At 38.0% G+C, this 24,534-nt stretch overlaps 1 protein-coding gene across 3 annotated transcripts in view; it reads right to left on the reverse strand.

The window, feature by feature from the left end:
- Positions 1 to 9,803: 9,803 nt before the first annotated feature.
- The window catches only part of LOC134478567 (uncharacterized), a 187,834-nt gene continuing 173,103 nt past the window's right edge, over positions 9,804 to 24,534 (reverse strand). For all 3 annotated transcript variants that reach the window (XM_063260285.1, XM_063260286.1, XM_063260284.1), the window contains one exon: positions 9,804 to 12,146. In XM_063260285.1, the coding sequence (XP_063116355.1) occupies positions 10,211 to 11,158 (948 nt within the window). In that variant the 5' untranslated portion in view covers positions 11,159 to 12,146 and the 3' untranslated portion in view covers positions 9,804 to 10,210. The remainder of the gene's footprint in view (positions 12,147 to 24,534) is intronic.

Consider the following 24,534-nt stretch of genomic DNA (forward strand, 5'->3'; position numbering starts at 1 on the left):
GGTGCAGATACTATGGAAATCAGTATGGAGATTTCTGTTTCACTAGGATTGGGTGTTCCATTCAATACAGCTATTTGGTTCCTGGCTATTTTCCCAGAAAAACTGAAAAGGTCATGTCACAGTAACATGTGCAGCCATGTTCATAGCAGCACAATTTTTAATAGTTAAATCCTGGAAACAACCAAAATACCCATCAGCTGCAGAGTGGATGAAAATGATCTGTTATTTTTATAGAATAGAATATTACTCAGCTATAATAAAGGACAATTGTGAGGCCTTTATAGGTAAAAAGAGGCAATTTGAGACTATCCTATCTCAAAGTGAAATAAATAAGCCTCACATTTGTTAATATCACATTGTCTATCTAGTATAAAAAATTTATAAAAACTGAAAGAGTAATAAGATACAAAATACATAATAGATATTGTAAAAATGAAAGGGAAGGAAAGTGCTCTAGGGTTAAGCAAAGATGGCAGATAGATAATAACAGGCTACAGAGGCTCCCCAAAATAGTCAACTTAGAATTCAACATAATACAGCATGGAGAGTTCTGAACAGAGGAGGATGAATTCTCTCATCCCAAGAAGAAACTAAGGTGAGAAGAACAAATCAAACATTCAGTCCTGATGCTATTATTGGAACAGCTAAAGGTTCAGTGCTACCGCCACAGCGCCCGAACTTGCACATCAGCAAATTACTCAGCCATCCAAAATCCCACCACTTCGACTCACTGGAAACACAGTCACACTGAGGTCAGGGGTCAGTGAGCCAAACAGGCAGCAGAGCTAGTGAGGAACCTGCGTCAACCTGTGGTGAGGGACAGGAATAAAACCATTCCACAGAGGAAGGGGCTCCAATGGATGACATTCTGGGACTGGGCAAGACTGGCAAGTACAAAGGGGGCAGCAATGACTTCAGTCAGTTATTCTCTTCCCAAATGGGATTGGTGGGATGAGCTTGGCCTGGGTCATGTGACCTGGCTGAGACCCAATAGGTTATCCAAAATCAGTTCCCTATGGTGGCAGCACATTCTAATGCAGTGAAGGCCTCACCAGGTTGACTGATGAGGAGGGGAGGGGCCAGCATATGCTGTCCCTATTTTCAACTCACTAGCACACTGCAGTAGAAAGGTTCACCTAGCCAACATGCTTCAGAATAACTCTAACCAACAAAGAAAGAAACTGAGGCCTCCTGGAAGAAACAAAAATCATGGGAAGAGGAAGCAACAACAAAAAGCCCCCAGGTTCCAACCCTGAGAACCTTGACCCAGGACAGGTAAATACAAAGGAGAATAAGGGCAGCAAACATGCAATATCAGACAATGGCAATAGTGGACATAAAGAGATATCTTTGGGACCTCATAGATGAGTTCAAAAGGGAAATATTTAGCCAAGTAAAGCAAGATATAAGAAGATTAATAAAAGAGATGGTAAGCACCCCTCAAGAAGACACAGACAGAAGAATGGAGAAATACAGAGGAGAGAGCCATTTGATGAAGAATATAAATAAAATATAGAATACATGAAGCGGATTCAAAGAGATCACCAGGAAATTAAAAACTCTGGAAAGATGGCAAAACTCCTTGAAAGAAATTGAGGATAGATTATTCAAACTGGATGACAGGTTTGCAATGTGGGATTATGAAAGGAAAAAGTTTTAAAAAATAACAAGGACAGAAGCAGTTACAATACAAAGGCTAGAAGATGACAAGATCATCTACAACTTGAGAATAAAGAATGTGAATGAAGAAGCTGGGGTACTACAAAGGCTATTCACAGAAATAATTAAGGAAAACTTCCCAAACAGAAAAAGGAAATGATAATCTGATGTATGATGCATACAGAACTCCAGCCACTCACAACCAAAACAGAGCTACACCCAGGCATAATAGTCAAGATCCCAGAAATTCAATATAAGAACAGAATATTAAAAGCTGTTAGAGACAAGAAACAGATAACCTATAGAGGAAGGCCCATCATAATAATGGCAGACTTCTCATCACAAACCATCACGTCAAGAAGAACCTGCAGCAAAATATTCCAAGGCCTGAAAGGAAATAATTTCAAACCCAGATTGATATACCCTGATAAACTGTCTCTAGAAATTAATGGAGAAACAAGATGCTTCCTGGACAAAGAGGAACTTGGGATTCGTGACCACCAATCCAACTCTACAGAGAATACTGCAGGGCATTCTAGAGAGAGAGAAAAGTACTAGGATTCCTGGAGCAATGGCAGAGAGGCCTCAGTGAATGGAGCAGAAAATAGAAGGAAGATAAGCAGACAACTGATGGCAAAAAAAAAGAACATAATAGAAATGAGGCAGAGAAGGTTGGTTATAGATGGCCTTGATACACTAAATTAAAAAAAAGAACCACACATGGAGTAGATCAGGAGGCAGAGTCCACCAAGCTGCTATTTGTAGGAAATATAATTAACATGAAAAAGAGTACATGGACTGAAAATCAGATACAAGAAAACAATGCTCTATGAGACAGAGAACCAGAGAGTTATAGGGGCAACTAGACAAGTATTTGTGGATAGGTTGGAAAAACAGGCTTTAATAGGTAAAGGGATACAATTAGAGATCAAGTCCAGGAGAGAGAAGGTTTGGAACAACTTAGGTAAATAGCAGGTCCCCCCCCCACCCACTGATTTAAAGCCAAGGGTCTTAGTGAGACCCAAAAATGCACTATGTACCCTTGGGAAGTGAAAGGGGAGGGAGAGTCTTAAAAAAGATGGCTGAAGATATTGTTAACGGTGTATCAGGATTTAAAACCCACACTACTCGCTCCACTCTGCTTAGATAGATTTTATTCTGTCCCAATTAGTCTACTTGCATTAGATTTGAGGGCACAAACAGCTATCCCAAAAACATCAGGATATAGCACAGTAATCATCTTTAATTTCCAATTAACTTAATCTGGAGCCCTGTATGACTTATGCTGTTTCATCATGACTGATCTTAGTTAAATCTGGTTTGTTTGACTGTTATTTGGTATCAACAGATTTTATTCAAAACTGATATGATTGCTAGTATCAAGTCTGAGAGTATAGGCAACTACACTGAAGATGACAAGACTCACTATGATATACCTTCTGATTTGATTATTGCCTGTTTTTGAAGTTTTATGCTATATACAAAAATTGTGTTTTTATTAATACTGTTACGTACTGATATATTCAATTATACTATGTCTGATGATATAGCCAATTCTATTGAAGATAACAAGAGACAACACAGGAACTATGGTAGAACTCCTTGTACAATGGTCTTATATGTCTTTTTCATTTCATGTGTTTTTAGGAATATGTTTTGTTTTGTCTTGTTTTGTTTTGTTTCTCCCTCTAATATAGAAAGGATAGAAATACATGTTAAGACTCATGCATGTGTAGAACCTATAAACAGTTTATGAGAACTGATCTTATCACACATGATGAAATGAGCAAATACTTTGAAGAAAAACAGACACTAAAGTACCCAGTGCTGATTCCGGAGTATCATGATGTGAAATCCAGCAATACTATTATTCTTTGTTCAGAATGATTTTAGCCTGCTTTAGTTTGTTTAATCTAAACATAAATGAAGGGACTTCCGGGAGAACATGGCAGACAGATAACAGATAGTACGGAGGCTCTCTGAAAGGCTTGATTCAGAAGTCAGGAAGGGTGCGGAGTAAGGAGAAATAAGCAGGTGGAGATATGCTCTGCTGACTCAGGAATGAACTGGGCTGAGAGAAACCAACTTGGAATGCAGTCCTGGTGCTAAAGCAGGAACAGAAAAGCCTCAGTGTGGAGGCTGGACCCCGCGCCATTGGAAGCCGCAATTTGGGTTTCCTGCCGCGCGGCGGCTGGCTGCCTCTACAGCGGCTCGGCAAGGAGAGAGACGGCGGAAGCTTTGAGAATGGGAAGCTGCGAACGGAGTCAAAAACAGGAAGGGCAGGGAGGCGAGCACTGACTTGTGGTGAGGTGAGTGAGAGAAACTGACACTCTACCACAGTTTGACTTCAGCAGAGGACTTTCTGGGCCCAGGCAGTCCTGCGAGAGCAGGGCACGGTGACGACTCCAGCCACACATCCCCCTCTCGGGCGGGATTGGTGAAAAGTGCCTGGCCTGCGTGACACTGCTGGTGGACTAGGTAGGCTGGCCCAACCCAGATCCCAGAGCCTGACGGTGGCCGGGAGGGGTGGGCCCCGCGTAGGATGCCTGGTCCATAACTCCCTGGTGCGCTGCAGTGGGCGGGAACACCTAACCGGCGCAATTTGATCAGGCTGTGGCTGACAGGGAGAGAAGCTGGGTCTCCTATATAAGCTTGCATATATAAGGAACAGAGAATATGGGAAAAGGCAGCAACAAGAAAGGCTCCTCGGCCCCCAATTCTGAGAAACAGGCAATAGCGGACACCGCACCAATAGACATAAAGCGCCATATAGAGAGCCTCATAGATCAATTCAGGAATGAAGTTATCAATGACCTGAAGCTAGAAGTATGCAGAATAGTTAGAGAAATGCTAAGCACCACCCAAGAAAAAACAGATGGTGAAATGAAAGAACAGAAAAAGAGGGGAGAATTGTTTGATGGAGAAAACAGAGAAAGCATAGAATACGTGAAGCAGGTTCAAAGGGACTACCAAGATACTAAGAAGTCTATCGAAGACTGGCATAACAGCTTGAAAGAAACTAAGGACAGACTATCTGAACTGGAGGGCAGACTTGTAATATGGGAGAATGAAATGAAAAACTTCTTAAAAATAACAAAGAAACAAACAGTAATAATACAAAGACAAGAAGATGATAAGAGGATCCATAACTTAAGGATTAAGAACATAAAAGAAGAAGTAGGGACACAAACAAGTGAACTACAAAAGCTACTCACAGAAATAATCCAGGAGAATTTTCCTAATTTAGCAAAAGGTAAAGATACTCAGATGTATGAGGCATACAGGACCCCAGCTACCTACAACCCAAACAGAGCAACACCCAGGCATACAATAATAAAAATTCCAGAAATTCAATACAAGAACAGAATATTAAAAGCTGTCAGAGATAAGAAACAGACCACTTACAAGGGAACACCCATCAGAATTACAGCAGATTTCTCTGCACAAACCATCAAATCACGAAGAGCGTGGGGGGAAATAATTCAAGCTTTGAAAGATAATAATCTCCAGCCAAGATTGAGATATCCTGCACAACTATCCCTGGAAATTGATGGAAAAACAAGGTGCTTCCAGGATAAAGAGGAACTGGGGGAATTTGCAACCACAAATTCAACTCTACAGAGAGTATTGCAGGATATTCTAAAAAAAGAAAAATACAAAGAATCCAGAAATAGTGGCGGGGAGGCCACAATGAATGGAGCAGAGAACAAAATGAAGAAGACAAACTGACAACTAATGACAGAAAAAGAGCTCAACAGAAATGAGGTAGAGAAGATTGGATGATAGGAACAGCTATTTTGGAGAAAATGACGTCTTAATAGGTAATACTGATTTAGTATCATCTTGTTTTGAAGTCTCATCAAGCTTTTGTTCTTCTGTCTCCATTGGTCTAAACAGGTTGTATCTTATTGGATTTTATTATGTAGGATAGTATAAGCAAAAACTTTTAAAGACAAGGAGATTATACAGAAACCATTGTTCATTTTCTGTTAGTTGATTCCGAATATGCTGTAATGCTGTCATTCGCTTAAATGGTTTTACATTGTTTTGATATATTTGATGCTACAGTATACGGAGTTATACTCAAAGATTTTAAGGAAAGAGACAATATGGTAACTACTTTTATGTCAGGATTATCTTGTGGCGAAACACTATTCTGCTTAAATGGTTATGTTTTGATCTGCGCTGTTTTGCTGTTATGCCCTCTTTTATCTCAATCTCCACTTCATTATTTACTTTTTTATTTTTATCCTTTTAATTAAGGGAAAAATAAACAAAAAATAGCAGCATATATTATAGTAACCCGCTTTGACTTTCCATTATCTTGATTTAAAGCCCTGTATTACTCTCACCATCTTGTTTTTGACTGATGTTCCACTATTCTGTTTTGCTGGATAGTATCAGGTTCGAAAGTTTAGGCATCAGCTGTGAAGATAATGAGATTCATTATAATGCCCATTCTCGTTGACTTTTACCTACTTTTTGAAGACCTACAATGTCTCCAATGTTTTGGTTTTGTCGGTTTTATTCTTTACTGTTTTGTTCAATCGTATTATAACTAAGGATATAGGCAATTCTATTAGAGATAGCGGGAGGCATTATGGTAATCATTGTTGATCACCTTGTATTATGTTTTTACATTATCTATTATGTCCATCCTTTTGACTTGACCGATTATGTTCTGTTATGTCACATTTGGTTTTACTCTCTTCCAAAAAAGTAATAAGAACCATGGGAGCAATGAAACCCAAAATGTGTAATAGTCATTGTACAAAAGAGAGGAAAAGAAAGTGTTCTAAACTATATAACTGCATGTATATTTAAGTGTATAAGATAGGAAATGATATCACAGAGTTTTATTGGATCATTGAACAGAACTGTTTGCAGTATCATTGTTGGAATGTCCACTTTACAAGCTTTAATTTTGTGACTTGAACAATTATTTCTAAGATGACAATATGTAATCCATTAACTAGTGATTTCCTACTATTTATTTTTTTTCTGTAAATCTGTATAACTTGTACCCTTTCTCTGCTTTTTTTTCCTTTTCTCCTTAAATAAAATTTTTTAAAAAGAAAAATAAATAAACATAAATGAAGATATTGATACTGTATATATGTTTAAATGTATAAGATTGATAGCCACATTACTAAGTTTTTGTTGGATAGTAGAACAGAACTGTTTGCAGTCTCACTGTTTGAATTCTCACTTTATATTTACCACTTTCATATCTTGAACAACTATTTCTAAGAGGACAGAATGTAAACATCAACTGGCGATTTCTTACTGTTTATTTTTTCTTTGAACGTATGTATTATTTCTACCCATTTTCTGTTTTGTTTAGTCTTTCTTTAAATACAATTTTTTAAAAAGTGCTCTAAAGGATATAACTATATGGATGTTTAAGTGTGTAAGGTAGATGACTATATTACTAAGTTTCCATTAGATCATTGAACAGAATGGTTTGCATTTGAGTGTCCATTTTTTATACTTTAATTTTGTAACTTGAACAGCTATTCTTAAGATGACAATATGCAATTTATCAACTAGTGATTTCTTACTGTAATATTTTTTTTGAAATTCTGTATTATTTCTCTTTTTCTATTTTGTTTTTTGTCTTTAAATTAAAAAAACTACTACATCTATTAAAACTGATGAATCAATAATGACACAACATAATTACCCAGAAACCATAGTTTATATTAGGATTCATTCTCAATTTTTGCATTCTGCAGATTTCAACAAATGTTTAATAGGATGTATCTACCATTACAGTCAGCAGAATATTTACACTGCACAAAAAAATTCTCTTAATCTATTCAGCTCTTCCCCACTACCTCCTCCTCCTTTTTTTTTTTTTGAGAGATAGAGGTGTCACTTAGCACTAACCCAGAGCCTTCACATAGTTTAATATTTTATTTTGAAACAAGGTCTCACTAATTCTCCCAGTCTGAGCTCAAACTTGCAATCCTCCTGCCACATCTTCTAAAGTATTGAGATTATAATTCCTCAACACTGTAGGATACACACCTGTGCAGACAGTCCTAGATCATGTTTACTATAACATCATTAAACAAATGTTTCATTGAAAACTTACTGCCAAGAATTTTGCCCTGGATGAGGTTTTCCAAAGTGATAAAAACAAGCAAATTTTTAATAAAGTCAAAATGAAAATGGTCTGGAAGGTATGGGGCAGTATAGCCTAGTGATTAAGCAAATAAGCTGGGAAATACAGTTTAGAGTCTTGTCTTGACATCCATTTTCACTATTTCAGCTTGGGCAATTTGCTTAATCTCTATATACTCTATTTTACTAATTTAAAAAAAGGAGCAAAACAACTGCATCAAAAATATTTGTAAGGATTAAGTTAAACCATCCATGAACATCATTTTGAATAGTGTCATACTGTACATCTTTTTATCCTTCATGTTCTTATAAGTGCTTTGCTTTGTATTAATTTGAATAAACACTCTAATTAATTTATGTTACATGTAATAAATGTTAGCTATCATTAGCTATTGTTATTAGGTCTTCCTACATAAATTTACTAACATTTAAGCATTTTTACCTATCAAAACAAAAATTTCACATGTGTTTGTTCTAGTATGTGTGAGCTTAGGACACATAAGCAATTTAGTCAAATCAATCAGTGCTTATAAGACACAATAATAGGAAAATGAGATAAATCAGTTGCTTACATTTGAGTCCAAAATATTAATCTGTTAGTAATAATTCTGAATGTATATGTTAAACATTCCTTAACCAAAAAGTCCAAAATTCTGAAATTTTTTAAGCAACTATATGGTGCCACAAGTGGAAAATTCTGAACTATAAAACCATTTCATATACAACATTATTTACTGTATTATATAAAATTACCTTCATGCTACATTTAAGATATACACAAAACATAAAATGAATTTTGTGTTTAGACTTGATTGCCATTCACAAGATAGAAGGTAGATAGATGATGATGATGATAGATAGATAGATAGATAGATAGATAGATGTATATGTTTAGATATTCTGGAAAAACATAAAATTGAAACACTTCTAGGCATTTTGGACAAAAAATACTTGTAGTAAGTTGGCAGGGGGAGTTACACTATATTTATATTCCCTAAGTTGGTACAGAGATAGAAAGGTCAAATTGGGAGGATTCAAAGAATGAATATTTCTCTGTCTTTAGCACTTGTCCGCATTTATATGAGTACCCACAAGAACTATGTGTTTGTCAATAGCAATATGTCTATAGGCAACTCTAAATTACCAAGTAGATTTACATTAATATAAACAGTAAAGAAGTAACAGTTATTATAACATCCTCCTAACCGCTTGAGAATGTATCATAAGACATCTCAGTCTGACCGGCGCAGCCCCCCAATGAGACAGGCGACGCTTCAGGTGGGTAACAGGAACTGTCAACTTTATTGTTGCGGGTTCTGGCTTATATATCTGACTGTAGCCAATCAGGCTGCCACGAGGGCTGGCACGAGGAGGAAGGGCTGGAATGAGACGCGGGCTCTGGCTAATATACTCAGCTATGGTGAATACGAAGTGAGCACGGGGTGGCTAATTTGGAGAGGGACGTAGCGCATTGCGGAAGCTGGCGTGGTCTTTAGTCCCAGGTGGGGTATGGTATGTTGAGCACCTGCGCCCAACATCTCCCCCTTTCTTTATAACTGACGCAGGGTCTCCAGAGGTTGGCGCCCCCCATGAGGTGCCATGCGGCCGTCATGACAGTGCCTCACCACCCGTCGGTGCTCTCCTGGAGGGGGCGGGAAATCTGTTTTATGAGCCCAACCCACATGCTCGCTGACATGGGGACCGGGGTGTCTCCTGGCCAAGGACGACACCCCCCGCGATGCTCCACTCCACACCTGCGTCACAGCATGGCGAGCCATGCTGCCGGGCCTTGACCAGATTCCACGGTCAGCAATGCCTGTTTGATGATCACTTTGTCCCTATTCCCCTGCCTTCGAATCCGACAGAGCAGAAGTAAACTGCCGAATGCGGCAAGTGCAGTCATGGCAGCCAGAGACCCCATTCCCACCCATTCCTTTATGAAAGACAACTGGAGAGTTGGCCCAAGCTGGATCACAGGAAACTCGTCTGGGTCCACCACAACCGGAACCGGTACGAACTGGAGTACCTGCACAACGACAGCTGAAAGTGCACTGTTATCCCAACATTGTAACACATAACAGGTTGGGGTGGAGCAATTTAGAAAAGTCATTGGCTGCAAGGGCCATACGAGATACAAGAAGGAGGGGAAAAGGAGGCTACTAACCAGGGGAGTTGGAGTCTGGCCCTAGGTGTCATGCCCTGGGCAATATCCTCCTTTTGTTTAAACAGAATAGACTTGAGGGTTTGATGAGCACGCTCAACTATGCCTTGGCCCTGAGAATTATAGGGAATTCCATGTCTGAGGGTTGGATATGGCCTAACTTTCCTCTGTCTCCTCTAATACCAGACAATGATGGATAGTCCCCATGACGGCTGGGTAAAACTAGCATCTGAGTGATGCGGTCTCCTGCCCCTAAGGCTGCCCCTAAGGGAGATGTTCTCTTCCGGGTCCCCAAAATGGGCAGTCTCTTTTAATATGTCCCTGTCTGCCACATTTAAAGCAGCCTTCTTTCGGGCGGGCGCCATTCTGTGGCACCACTCTGCCTCCCTGACCTTCTTTAGTTAGCTTCATTAACATGGCCGCCAAACCTGAGTTGGTTAATGGCCCCCAGATCTCCTGACAGAGTTTCACCCATGCCTCAAGAGGCCTATTTTTGTATGGACTAATGGCAGAGCGACATTCTTTAGTACATTGCTCAAAAATGAGCTGCTTAATGAGTGGTATGGCTGTCTCAGCATCCCCAAAAATTCTCCCTGCCGCCTCCATCATGCGGGCCACAAAATCTGAAAAAGGCTCGCTCGGGTCCTGCAAAATTTTTGTCAAGTGGCCTGAGACTTCTCCCCTAGCTGAGACCCGTTTCCATGCTTGTATGGCTATTCTATTTATCTGTGCGTACACCTCTTGTAGAAATATCAGCTGGTTATTGAGATACTGCCCTTGTCCTAATATGACTTGATGCCATAGGTCTTCCTGGAATGTCCCAAGGGACGTCTGGACCCGTTGCGGGCAGCTACATAGCTGATGGCAGGGTCTCGGGTAAACATGATAATCTGGTGGGTCGGGAGGTAGAGCCGTAGGTCTTATATGGGGTGGCCCTGGGGCCCCATACTCGCTTTCATTGACCCATTTACTCTGAGAAATCATGTGTTGCAGCTCATTTATGGCCTCAGAGTAGGGCCCTCTCGACTGCGTGTGTGTGACTTCCCCTCTTTCGGTGGTGTCTACATCCATCATTTTGTGTACTTCTTCTTCCTCCCCCTCATTTTCTGACAAGTCCTCTCTTTCTGGGCTGGATACAGTCACCTCGCCTGTGACACTGGGCTTGGGAGATTGCTCGCGGGAGGATTCTGCCTGATGGTGACCAAGCGCCATGGCGCTAGCCCTTATATGGTCACAACAAGAGGCATCTTCGAGGCAGCTCCTCACTACTGCCCAAAAGGGTCTGACTCCTGGCTCCAGGAGGCCATTTTCTGCTGCAAAGTCAAGATCTCTCCCTAATTTATCCCAGCTGGGAATGGTAACAGACCCCGTGGGACCAAACCAAGGTGCTACCTTATTGACCTGATCGAGGAAGTTTCGAATTTGTTTTTGTTTCTTTTTATTTCTTTTTGTTTCCTTTTTCCTTTTTTTTTTTTTTTTTTTTTTTTTGTAACAGGGACAGCTTAGTCCCCACGCCCCTTTACAGCGCCCCCAAAACCGGCCTCTTTACGGCCCCCGGAACTCTCTTTACGAGCTCCTCAATCCCGCCTTTTTATGGCTCCCGGAACTCTCTTTACGAATTCCTCAATCCCGCCTTTTTACGGCTCCCGGAACTCTCTTTACGAGCTCCTCAATCCCTTGCAACGCGTCCGCCCAAGGTTGCCCGATAGCCCCCGATATCCGGCCCGGCAGCACTCTCTGCCTGTTGAACAGTTTAACTTGTCAGCCCCCGCCCGACGAGTAGCCCCCGCTCTTGGCACTTGACGGTTTTACCTGTAGACGCTCTGTTCTATCGGAGAGAGAGAGGTTGGTTCCCCATACTGTCGGAGAGAGGGTCTCAGCGTTCCCCGTACGGGCCACCAGTTGACCGGCGCAGCCCCCCAATGAGACAGGTGACGCTTCAGGTGGGTAACAGGAACTGTCAACTTTATTGTTGCGGGTTCTGGCTTATATATCTGACTGTAGCCAATCAGGCTGCCACGAGGGCTGGCACGAGGAGGAAGGGCTGGAATGAGACGCGGGCTCTGGCTAATGTACTCAGCTGTGGTGAATACGAAGTGAGCACAGGGTGGCTAATTTGGAGAGGGACGTAGCACATTGCAGAAGCTGGCATGGTCCTTAGTCCCGGGTGGGGTATGAGCACCTGCGCCCAACATTAGTCCTGTGAGAAGTAGTAAGGAACACATTTGTCATTATTTAGGATACACCATTGCATAAAACTGTTGGCATATGCAGCTGAAAAGTGATAAAAATAGCAATCACTTATGTTGGTAAAATATTATATCCATTGACCTCTGTTTATCTGGACAACTCTGAGAAACAGACATTACAAATGAGGCTCAAAGCAGTTAAGAAATTTTCCCATGTTCTTACACTGATAATAAATGACAGAAGCCAAATTTAGTTCAATAAAACAGTGATATCCTACTCTATGCTGCTAGCAACTCTAGTCACAAATACTAAAACTAAACTACAATGCTTTCCTTTAAGAAGTTTACCACCTCTAGGAGACAATAGATAAGTATTTATTTACTCAGCAACTACATATTGGGCACCTACTATGTTGTATTAAGGATTTCCAAGGTGGTATAAATCAGCAAGCACAAAGCACACAGTGTTGCAGTACAAAATGCTGGAGAACAGTCTACCTGTGTAGGTTCTTGCTGACCCCAACAGGCTTGGATTTTATCTCGTTGAAAGGGAAGATCAAAAGAAAATTTTAAGCTTTAGAAGTCTGATAAACTGTTTTACACTGTGAAAGGAAACCTTTGGCTACTGCATGAGAATGGATTGAAAGAAGAAAGGGAGCGGTAGGCATGCTGGATGGGAAGTGAAAGATATAAATGTGGAGTGCTCTAAACTGTAGACAAAGGACTTGCTATTAATTCAGTATGCAAGATGAAGACAAGAGGGAAATCAAGGTGACTTGTAGACTTTTCCTTAGAGCTTCTGCACCAAAGCTGATGCTCTACTGGGATTGGGAAGACCTAGAGAGAAATAGGTTTAACAAGAGTAAATCAAAAATTCTGTTAAACTTTGAGATTCCTGTTCCACATCTGACTCCTGAGAACAGACTATGGTTTCTAGGCACAGTAAGTCAGAAAAAAAAGTATGAGGTAATAAATTCGTTACTTACTGGTGTTAAAGGAAAAACTTGAAATTGTGAGCCAATTAGAATATTAAATACAAATTTTTAAACCCTGAATTACAGTTGAACTTTGTAATAAGCAAATTAAATGAGGAATTTTCCTTCTCTTAGCTTATTTCTTCACCCATAAAATGAGGGTGTAAAGCCAAATGATTTCTAAGGTAACCTTTAGGTAAAAGTCCCTATAACAATTGTTTGGTAATTACACACACACACACACACACACACACACACACACACACTCACACTATATATATGTATAGTATATATATATATATATATATAAGTTATACTTTTCATATAATTAAACACATACATAAATTCTGTGCCTCATTTCAAAAAAGATTTGAGATAACCTATATAAATACATATCTTCACTGTTGCCCCTCCACTATGCCACCCTGCCTTGTAGATAGCAAATTATGAGTTGAAACCTCTAAAAACTGTGAGCTAAATAAACTTGTCCTCTCTTTAACTTTGGGTGTTGGATATTTTGTCTCAGCAATGAGAGAAAAGTAACTAAGACAGGTCTCTTGAAGCAAACTTGATTTATGCTGTTAATTTTACTCAGAAAAGATCACTAGAGAAACTAACTCAGGAGAGGTGGAACTTTGGGCTAGCCGATAGTCATGACTATGTAATTGTCAAGTTTGGATGTGAAATGTCTCACAAACGCCCACATTTAGGAGGTCTTAGGTCACAAGGGACATGTTCTCAAAGAGACAATAGGGTTCTGGACTCTTCCTTTCATTTCCTAGCATCCATGAAATTAGCAGCTTCCTCTGCCGCACGCATCACCATACATACTACACGTCAAAAGCCCAAAGCAATTGGCCAGCTGTCAATGGATTGAAACCTCTCAAACTGTGAGCCAATTCCAAACCTTTCCTTTTTGTAAGATTGTTTCAGATATTTTGTTACAGTAATGGAACTATAAGAGAGTTGAAGTCTACTTAATTCTAAGTCATTAGTTAAAGGCATGTGTAAGTAAAGAGCAGGTTAAGAATTTTGTTATAAAACTCAAAAAGAGTTAAGGTAATATATTTGCAGATACAGATAAGGTATCCCTCAGAAAATAATATAGGGCCTAGGGTTGTGATTTAGTGGTAGAGCACTAACCTAGCATGCATGAGGTCCTACATTCAATATCCATCAAAAAAGTAGGAGAAGAAAGAAGGAAGAGAAGAAAAGAAAAAGAGTATAGAGATTACTATAATTTATAATAACAAATTCTACCTACATTGTTAGATTGTGGTGAGAAATAAAGGGTAAATTATTATTCTTTCTTGGTACATGGCTTTGCACAGCAAATATTCAATAGGTTTTAGCTTCTATTATCATCACAGTCAGAATTATTCTAGGATATGAAACATTTCTATCGTAATTACAACCTGAATAATATGTAAGCAAATATTAAAAAGCTCAATATACTCCCCATATAATACAGACTGTCAATTAATATTAGCTACTAATGAACCTTTCAACATGAACTAGTGGTAAAATACAACCTATAGGCTGTGAATTAACCCTTCTGCATAGGGTTTTTAGATCTGGGACAATAGATGCTAGTGGACCTTTGCCAAAACTGATGATTTAGGTTTAGAAGAAACTTATTTAAAATAATTAGATCATAGGGCCATTATCCATGGAGACTACTCAACTTGAGAAAATAAAGTTCCATTATCAACATTTGAGTAAATGCTTATCTGTGTCTTCTCTTTAATAGGTAAGCATGAATTTGATTTATCCAAGAATAATATTGTCATTACATTAAGATACACATTAAAAAAGAGAATACAGGATGCATTTTAATTATTCTTTCCTAAAATTGTTTAATCTACAAGATCTGGATTCTTGCTGTAATGTTAGGATACAAGCTCCATGTTCCGTATAAGTATCAGGAGCCAGGAACGCATACCTATGCAGGATCAATTTCCGTGCATAAGCCAAGGGAAATCAATAAAAGCAACATTTTCAAGGTTCTCAAAAGATTTAGTCACAAACTGATGAAGCTTATAGGTAGTGATCAATAAAGCCAGATCTGTGCCTGAAACCCTGATGTTTTTCCTGCAAATGTTGTTCAAAGAAATGCAGAACTGCCTGTTACCAAGGAGAAAATTCGCCTACATTTGTATGGAATAATTTAGAGGAATCAGAAGATATTCATTACTATAATCATTGTATGTATAATTTTAGGCATTTCTTTACATCCAGTTATAAGCAACAAATAGAAAAGCATCTAAGCACATCGTGAAGAGTAATATTGGATATTACAGTGGAAAATGACCCTTGCCTGTGCTTTGTTTGATCAGAGCCAACTACTAGGGACCTGGACTAAGATCTTTAATTTCAAGACACTTGACGACAGTTTTTAAAGCTGAGTTTTATTCAATATCACTCTTCTTGAATATTAAATTATAAAATAAGAATGCCTTGGTCTCTGTGTCTTTTGCCATGGTTATGGAAAAATACCTAAAAGCTTCCAAACATGCTTATCAACTTTGAAGTGCACCCAGATTATAGAGGAGCACTGGGATAGAAGAGGATGGTTGGTATTGGTGCTCTTGAGCACCAAACACCATATATACCTTAGAACATATCAAGTATGTAACAAGGGAAATGAGCCCATGTCTAAATGGTATGTCAATTAGGATTCTGTTAAGCTGCTAGGAAGAGAAAACATGTTTGTGATGGCTTGAATTCTTGAGCAGGAAAATTCCTTATACTAATTCAACTCACTAGTTTAAGCAAAGAAAAACAAAATCAAATCACAAATCTAGCAGCATCCAAAAAGGTTCTGAAAACTCCAACAATGTGGTTGGACAGCATTTATAGCAAAATAGAAGAAAGACACACAAAAGTACTTAATTGGCCACAGCCCACTGAACCAGTCGATTGATTATAGCTTAACAAATTAGTTGTTTATAGCTTAACCAGCTGACTGGTTACAGGACCTTCTGCAATCAGCCAAAACTTATTTACTGCTATTTAAACACTATGATTTGTTCTTTTGGACCCAAGGAAAATTCACAGAACAAACTATGGCCTCCCAAAATTTTTCTTTAACAAATATTAGGAATTCATTTCTTCTCATAGAATGGGAAAGTCAGAGACATGCAGCAGTTGGATCAGGTTTAGTAACTTCTAAAGTCCCTGAAGTCTTTTGGTATTGTACTTCATAGACTCAGGTTGGCTGTCACACCTCCACCATAATGTCACATTCCTACATAGGAGGAGGAAGGAGATAAGATGTCATTTAATGTGCAGTGCAGCTCTAAACCAAAATTATGTATGCAATCATCCAGACCCAATCATAGACAACTACAAGACTCTTCCTGGAAGGCTTGATGGAAGAAAGCTCTCCATACATGACCTGTCATACAGCCAGTACATTCCAATTTTCTGGAGAGTTGCAGTTATGAACTGGGGTGCAGCCTCCTACTGGCACCCAGGCAGCCATATACCTATGCATGTCTGCATGCCTAGACGAGGCAACTCCATTCAGTGGCCTCTTTTATCAGACGCCTTAGCTAAGGTACTTTTCTCCACATTGACTAATGTGTTCCACTCCTAGACTTCCTTCTTCTCCACCTCCCTAGCTCCTAGATTTCTTTAAAAAACAAGAATCTTCTTTTCAAGTTTCTTCAGCCATGATACAGTTCTCCCATATACACACTGGTCTATTTGGCCCTTGCTCCGTGTTGTTTCATGGAGGAAAAATACAATACTAGAAAGAAAGCTGAACTTTTTGCCCCTTGCTTGCTCTGTCACAATAAATCAATAAAATCTTACTTGTTATTTTCAGTTTGGCTCATTGTCCTGTTTCTACATCTCAACTGCAGGCAGCTGACAAACCTGAGATGCCACAGCAAATTTCTATTCTGACCTTCGTAGACTGACCTGAGATACACATGGCTTTCTTAAATGCAGTCTCTACAAAGAGAAAGGAAAAGATGAACAACCATCAGTGTCCATCATAATTTGGAAACAAATGGCTTAGAAAAGAAAGTTTTGGCAAAACTGCAGAGATGGTTTCACAGAGAAGATTAAACTTTAAAGCATGCTCTGAGATAAGAAGGCATCCCAGATGGAATAAAAAGACTCAGGATATGCTTAGAGGAAGAAATAAGCTTTTGAACTGAGAAGTCACCCTGTGTCTCTGGAGACAAAGAAAGAAAGGAAGTAGAATACAGTTGCCCCCCAGGGGGTGGCAGAACATGCTGCTCCTACTGGAGAATCTTTAGTAAGTCTAGTACCAGAAAATTAAACTAAGAAATGGCTCTAAAAGATATGCTATTGTCAATCCAAACATTTCAGCAAAGCACTTATGCTAAACAAGTGGCCTTAATACATGCAGAGTACACTTTTCAGAAAAACCAGTGTAGCACAATAAAAACACACACACACACACAAAACACCATTTTGCCCATTTCTCCACTTTAACTCCCATCATGAGCCACAGAATATCCCTTTATGGAATAAAAGTAGCATATGGCCTGAAAATACTACAAACTTCTGATTTTAGGATGACCAGAGTAATATTTAAATATCAAATAATAATATTCAAATATCAAATAAAAATACTTCTGAATAGCAATGAGTTTAAGTTAATGGTTTCTTTTTGTTTTAGGCTTTTTGTGTGCAAAGAAAGATTTTGGCGTTGGTCAAATGAAAATATATTCAATAATTGCAGTAGATAAGATCAAACTAACATTTTTTCCACAACCCTTAAGAGGGATGTTCCTCGTATTTCTATTAATTTGCAGTGAAGATATAAACAAATATTGGAAATAAAACCAGTGAGTGAATCTCTTTCATGTCTCTTGTTTATACCTCCTATGGAGTAACATGCAGGTACAAAAAGCACAAGGGCCAAGATTTCTTCTGCCATGTATGAATGAGCTACACCAGAAGGAAACAGAAAATCTGCAAAGATCGCTCTGAAGGAAGCTATATACTCACTGGCTAAAAGTTCCTCTTCGGGATAGTTCCCAATAGTCTCATTTCCCAGGGAAGAAAAAGTATCTATTCTGTGTATTAATATGTTCAAGTGACTCTTCCTGAAAATTGAAATGTGGGATGCTCTCATTATGCAACTATGCTGACGATGGAAGGAGATAAAGTGTAAACCCACAACCGTAACTTCTGTAAAATAAAAACACTGATGTAGCCCAACAAAAAGAAGACATTTTAATTAATATGCCCCCCTGTGGCTTTGCCTTTCTTCTTGTGTGCTCAGCTGAAGTAATTAGAGGAAAACCTGAGGGGAGCCTACCCCAGAAGTCTCACTCCATCCTCTCCAGCTGTGTTTCAGCTGGAGACGCTGACAACTGTCCCTACTGAGGGAGACTCAGCATGAGCTGTAATGTACATCTGCTCTGGGGAGTAATCCTCCCCAACAACCACCAGGAAAGTGTCCTATTCAAAAAGAAAGACAAACAAACAAAAAAGCCCTTTATCTTTAAAAGGAAGAAAATAAAACAGTCATTTAAGAAAAATACCCTTCCAAGGTGCTCCCCCCAGTACAACTTTCTCTTTTGAGATGTATCCTTTTAACAACTTTTTCTTGTATAATTTATAATGCTATAAAATTCACCCACTTAGAATGTACAGATCAAATTTTAATAAAATTATGTACTTATGTATCATCACCACATTCTGTTTTAGAACACTGCGATCAATCAGAAAGGTTCTCTGTGTCCATCTCCCATCAATTTCCACCTCTTCTCCCAGACCCAGGAAAGATAATAGTATTTCTGTCTCTATAATTTTGCCTTTTCTGGAACTTACAGATACATGCAACCCTACGATATGTTTTACTTAGCACACTTTTAAATTTCATCTGTATCATTCTACATATAAGTAGTTTTCTCCTTATCGATGCATGGCAGGCCACCATAGATAATAGTATATTTTATTTATTCCCCAGTTGATGGACATTTGTATTGTTTCCAGTTGGGAGATTTTATGAATAATATAAATATATAGATGCAAGTATTTGTGTGAACATGTGATTTCACGTGACGGGCAGATGTATGAAAAAGAGTTTTCTGGGTAATTTAATAAGTTTGCTCAATTTTTCAGGAAACTTCCAGGTAATTTTCCAAAATGGTGGTACATTTTCTGTTTTCATTAACAATATAAGAAATTATCACTTTCTTCATTATCTCAGTAACATTTAGTATTCTGGTTTTTTAATTAAATATATTTTAGTAAATGGGTGGCAGTATCTTACTAGGATTTTAATTTGCATTTCCCTAATACTAATGATGTTGAACATCTTTTCATGTCCTAATTTGTATTTCATAGAACTTACTGGTGAAATGTTTAAATTTTTGACCATTTTATAATTAGGTTGTGTATCTTCTGACTAATAGCGAGTCCTATTTGCACAGAAAGTACTTTAACAGATATGCAATTTGCAAATATTTTCTCCCATTGCTTTGCCTATCTTTTTCAATTTCCTTAATACCTTTTTTTATACAGCAAGGGTTTTAATTTCTCTACTATTGTTCATATTTTGTGTCCTGTTAAGAAATATTTGCCTAAGCAAATTTTTATTCTGTCTTGAACTGTGTAGGTATAATAGTTTTAATTTCTATGCATATATCTCTTGACCAATTTGAGTAGAATTTGCTTTTAATTTCTTCATTTAGATCCAGAGTCAAATTTGAATAGAATTTTATATATGATATGAACTGCATCATGTCATTATTTTTAATAGACTAACTATTGTATTTAAATATAGTCATCAACCTAACCAGATTTTAAAATTATCTAAGTGAGCTGGAAAGCATTATTTCTGGGTATGTCTTTTTGGATGTTTTTAAAGGAGATTGGTGTATGAGTCTAAAGATGGAGTGTGGAAGATGTGGTAGGCACCATTCAATCTGATAGGATCACCAAAACAGCAGAGGAAGGCTAAATTCACACTCTTTCCTAGAGCTAGGACACTCTTTTTATCTTGCTTATGGACATCAGATTCTCTAAATTTTGAACTCTAGTTTCTACAGACTTTGGGAGATTTGCACCAGTAGTTCTCCAGGTTCTAAGAACTTTGGTCTCAGACTAAGAATTATACCATGAGCTTCTGTCTTACTAAGGTCTTTAGACTGGGTCAAACCATGCTACCAGGTTCCAAGGTTTTCCAGCTTTCAGACAGCCTATCATGGATTTCTCAGCTTCTTCAATAGTAGGAGCAGATTTCCCTAATGAAATGAGAGAGAGAGAGAGAAAGAGAGAGAGAGAGGAGAGAGAGACAGACACAAAGAGACACAGAAACAGAGATGCAGAGAGACAGTCTATCTTGTTCTTTTTTTAGAACCCTGACAGTGTATATACTCAAATATTTCAGCATATCTTTTCTCTATAAATTATTTGTAATTTTATCAAAAATTAAGTGACCATAAATGTATAGAATTATTTCTGAATGCTATTCTGTTTCACTGATCTGTAATTTTTAATGCTAGTATCAACCTCTCTTGATTACTGTAGATGTATATTATACTTTGAAAATTAAGTATTATAAATCCTCAAACACTATTGTTTTTAAATTTTTTTGTTTATTCCAGGTATTTTAAATTTTAGAACCAATTCATCAATTTCTATTTAAAAAACTTAATGAAACTTTTATAAAGATTATGTTGAAACTAGATATCAGTTTGAGAACAATCATTTTAACTCACTCTTACAATCCATAAATGTAATGTGTCTATTTATTAAGTTGTCATTAATTTTTCTCAAAATGTTTTGTAGTTTTCATTAAAGAGCTCTTGCAACTTTGTTAAATCTATCACAAAGTACTCTATCAATTTTGGTTCCATTGTCAATAATATTACCTTAATCTTAGATTTAGATTTTTAATTGTTAATATGCAATTGATTTTTATAGATTAATCTCATACCTTACAATTTCACTAAACTTGCCTGGAAATTCTAGTAACTTTTTGGCAAATTAAAATTTCCTTCACATAAACCATAATCTCCACTCATTAAGAAAACTTTACTGCACTGCGGGCATCTGCCCTGCCAACTCCTGGACCACCACGGCCAGCCTGCCCCTTGGCCTGAATCACCTACAACATACCTCAAGCTTCATGTGAGCACCCTACCAGTGCCCAAACGAAAGCCACTGGTCTGCCCATCATAGACCCACGCCCCACCTCCTGGACCCAGTACTGCTGTTGATCTTCAGCTCCCACTCCTTCACCCAGAACCTTGAACTACAGTGGATTACTGTGGTGGCTCAATGGGAGACTCAGGAACCTCTCACTGAAGACCTCAGCAGGCTCCAGTCAGTGTGTAAGTTTGTTTCTAAAATAGAGGTCTTCAGTGGGTAAACAGGAACAGTAATGAAACTCACTCCAACTGTAAGACTTTTGCAAACCTGGTAAGAAGGGGAGTGACCCTCTCCTCCACACAGAGAACATCAGACAAGAGTGCCAATAAGAGCTTCCCCAACTTGGAGAAAATTAAAACGGCTTATGAAACACCCAGAGACACAGTAGTGCTCAGCTGACACAAACACTATAGACAGGGAGATCTAGTGACCTGCAATAAAACTGAAGACATAGCAACAGCATGAAGTTAGAATTGAACTACATCAATATGTATAGTCTAGTAGGCCCAGGAAGAGCACAGGACTCACCATCAGGCTCTGCAGCAGGAATTCAGGTGACTGGCTCTCCTCTGCATTGTGGTACCCAGCAACTGAACAAACATCAACCACACAGTAGGACCCTAAGATTCACACTACTGACAGTTGAGACTAGTGGGATTGAAAGGCCAAATATTTGCCCAAAAGGTGAAAATGACAAAACAAAAGGGCAAAATGCAATCTCAAGTATCTAGTACATCAGGAGCAAGTACAGGTGACATTGAAATAGAGGACTTTAAAAGTTATACCCCATAAATCTCCAAAAAGATAGCAAATGAAAAATAGAAACAAATTCATGGGGCCATAGAGGACATCAACTTAGAAACAGTTTCCTACATATAGGCAGAAATAACAACCTTAGTAAAGGAGTAACTTAACAAAGCCAGAGAAGAAATAAATTGGAAAAAAAAATATAGGAACATGGGAAATTGATTAAGACCTTGAATGAACAATATAGAAAGCAAAGTAGAATCTATGAAACAAATTCAAAGAGATATCCAAGAAAAAAAATCTATTGAAAGCTGGTGAAACCATTTAAATGAAGCTGAGGATAGAATTTTGGACCTTGAGGACAGAATCACAATTAGAGATCAGGAAACAGTAGAAATTTTAAAAACAACAAAGCAGCATGAAATGACAATCCAACAGTTTAAGGATGATGCCAAGAAAAACAATGTAAGACTAATAAGCATCAGTGAAGATGTAGGAGTCAATGCAAATAAAATCAGTAAACTATTCACAGAATAGCAGAAAATTTCCCAAATGTAGGGAAAAAATCTGATATAAAGATAAATGAAGCATATAGAATGCCAGTCACAACCAACAAAAATCTACACCCAGACATATAACAATTAGAATCCCAGGCATACAATATAAAAACAGATTACTAAAAGCTGTTAAAGAAAAGACACAATTCAGGTGACTGCTGTTGATTGAAAGCCCATCAGAATTACGGCAGACTTTCAGCCCAAACATTCAAGTTAAGATGAGCTAGAAGAGCAGTATTCCAAGCCATGAAAGAAAAAATCTTTAAACACAGACTGATGTACCCAGCAAAACTGTCTTTCAAATTTAATAAAGAAACAAGATATTTCTATGACAAAGAACAACTGAAGAAATTCATGTCCACTAAACCAATCCTAGAAAGAGAATTGAAAGACAAATGAGATAAAAACACAAATAACCAGAGTCTCCAGAATAACAACAGAAAAACACCACCAGGCAGGGCAAGCAATTAAACAAGGAGGAAAGCAGAAAACCAACCACAGGAACACAACATGACAAAATGGAGCCAGTACAAATCAGTGATATCCATAAATGTAATTGGCCTCGATTCACCTATCAAAAGAAATAGGTTGGCACAATGGATCAAGAAACAGATATCCCAAAACATGCTGTATACAAGGAACACATATGACTCAAAAGGAAACTCATAGATTAAAGTCAAAGGGTGGAAAAAAATATTCCATGAAACAGAAACCCAGAAAAAAACAGGGGTAGCTATTCTGTTTGCAGACAATGTAAACTTCAAACCTAAAATGATTAAAAGAGATCAACAAGGTCACTACATACTTGTTAGTAGAAAATTTCAGCAAAAAGAAATAACAATTATAAATATATATTCATCAAATATGGAGCACCCAACTATATAAGACAAATACTAATAGACATGAAAAACCAAATACACAAGAATACAACTGTAACAGAAGACCTTACTACCCAATTGTCACAAAGAGATAGATAAACTAGATAAAAAGTCAGCAAAGAAATAATAGAACTGAATCATATTTGTGAGCAAATGGATTTAGGAGATGTTTACAGAGCGTTCCACCCAACCACATCAGAATATACATTCTTCTCAGTTGCACATGGAACATTCTCCAAAATAGACCATATATCAACCCATAAAATATTTTTAAGTAAATGTAAAGGGATTGAAATTACCCCATGCATAATGTCTGATCATAGTGAACTGAAATTGAAAGTTAATGGCAAAAGAAATTGCAAAACCTGCATAAATGCATAGAAATTTAGTAACAAACTTCTGAACAACCAATGGGCTACAGATAAAATTAAAGAATAAAGCAATATTTACAATTGAGTGAAAATGTGGATACAACATACTGTAACCTGTGGAATACAATGAAAGAGGTCCTAAGAGAGAAATATATATCAATAAATTGTCACATCAAGAAGACAAAATGAGCAAAAATAAACCACCTAATGCTACATCTCAAGCTTCTAGAAAAGGAAGAGCAAGTCAAAACCAAAGCTCATAAAAACTGTAAAGATCAAAGCAGAAATTAAGTCAGCTGAAACTTTGAAAAAAGGAAAGAATTAACAAAACAAATACTTGAGAGAATAAACAAAACTGATAAAGTTCTATCCAACTTTAACAAGAAAAAGAAAGAAAAACTCAAATTCAAGCAAAGAGGACAGAAAAGGGAGAAATTACTACTGATCCCATGAAAATTCAAAAGATCATGATTACCTTGAAAATCTCTACCAAAGGGAACCACAGAGGAAATGGCCAGATTCCTAGAAACATGTAAACTACCAAAGTTCAATCAAGAAGATCTAACAATTTTGAATAACCCAATATCAGTTATTGAAATTGACAACATGGGGGCTGGGGATTTAGCTCAGCGGCATAAGCACCTGCCTTGCAAGCAGGCAGTCATGAGTTCGATCCCTGGTACCGATAAAAAAAGAAAAAGACACACACAAAAAAAAAAAAAAAAGAAAA

This window comes from Cavia porcellus, unplaced genomic scaffold, assembly GCF_034190915.1.
Source record: "Cavia porcellus strain 051 isolate PalLab524CR breed Dunkin Hartley unplaced genomic scaffold, mCavPor4.1 scaffold_13, whole genome shotgun sequence".
In the NCBI taxonomy this organism is placed as follows: domain Eukaryota; kingdom Metazoa; phylum Chordata; class Mammalia; order Rodentia; family Caviidae; genus Cavia; species Cavia porcellus.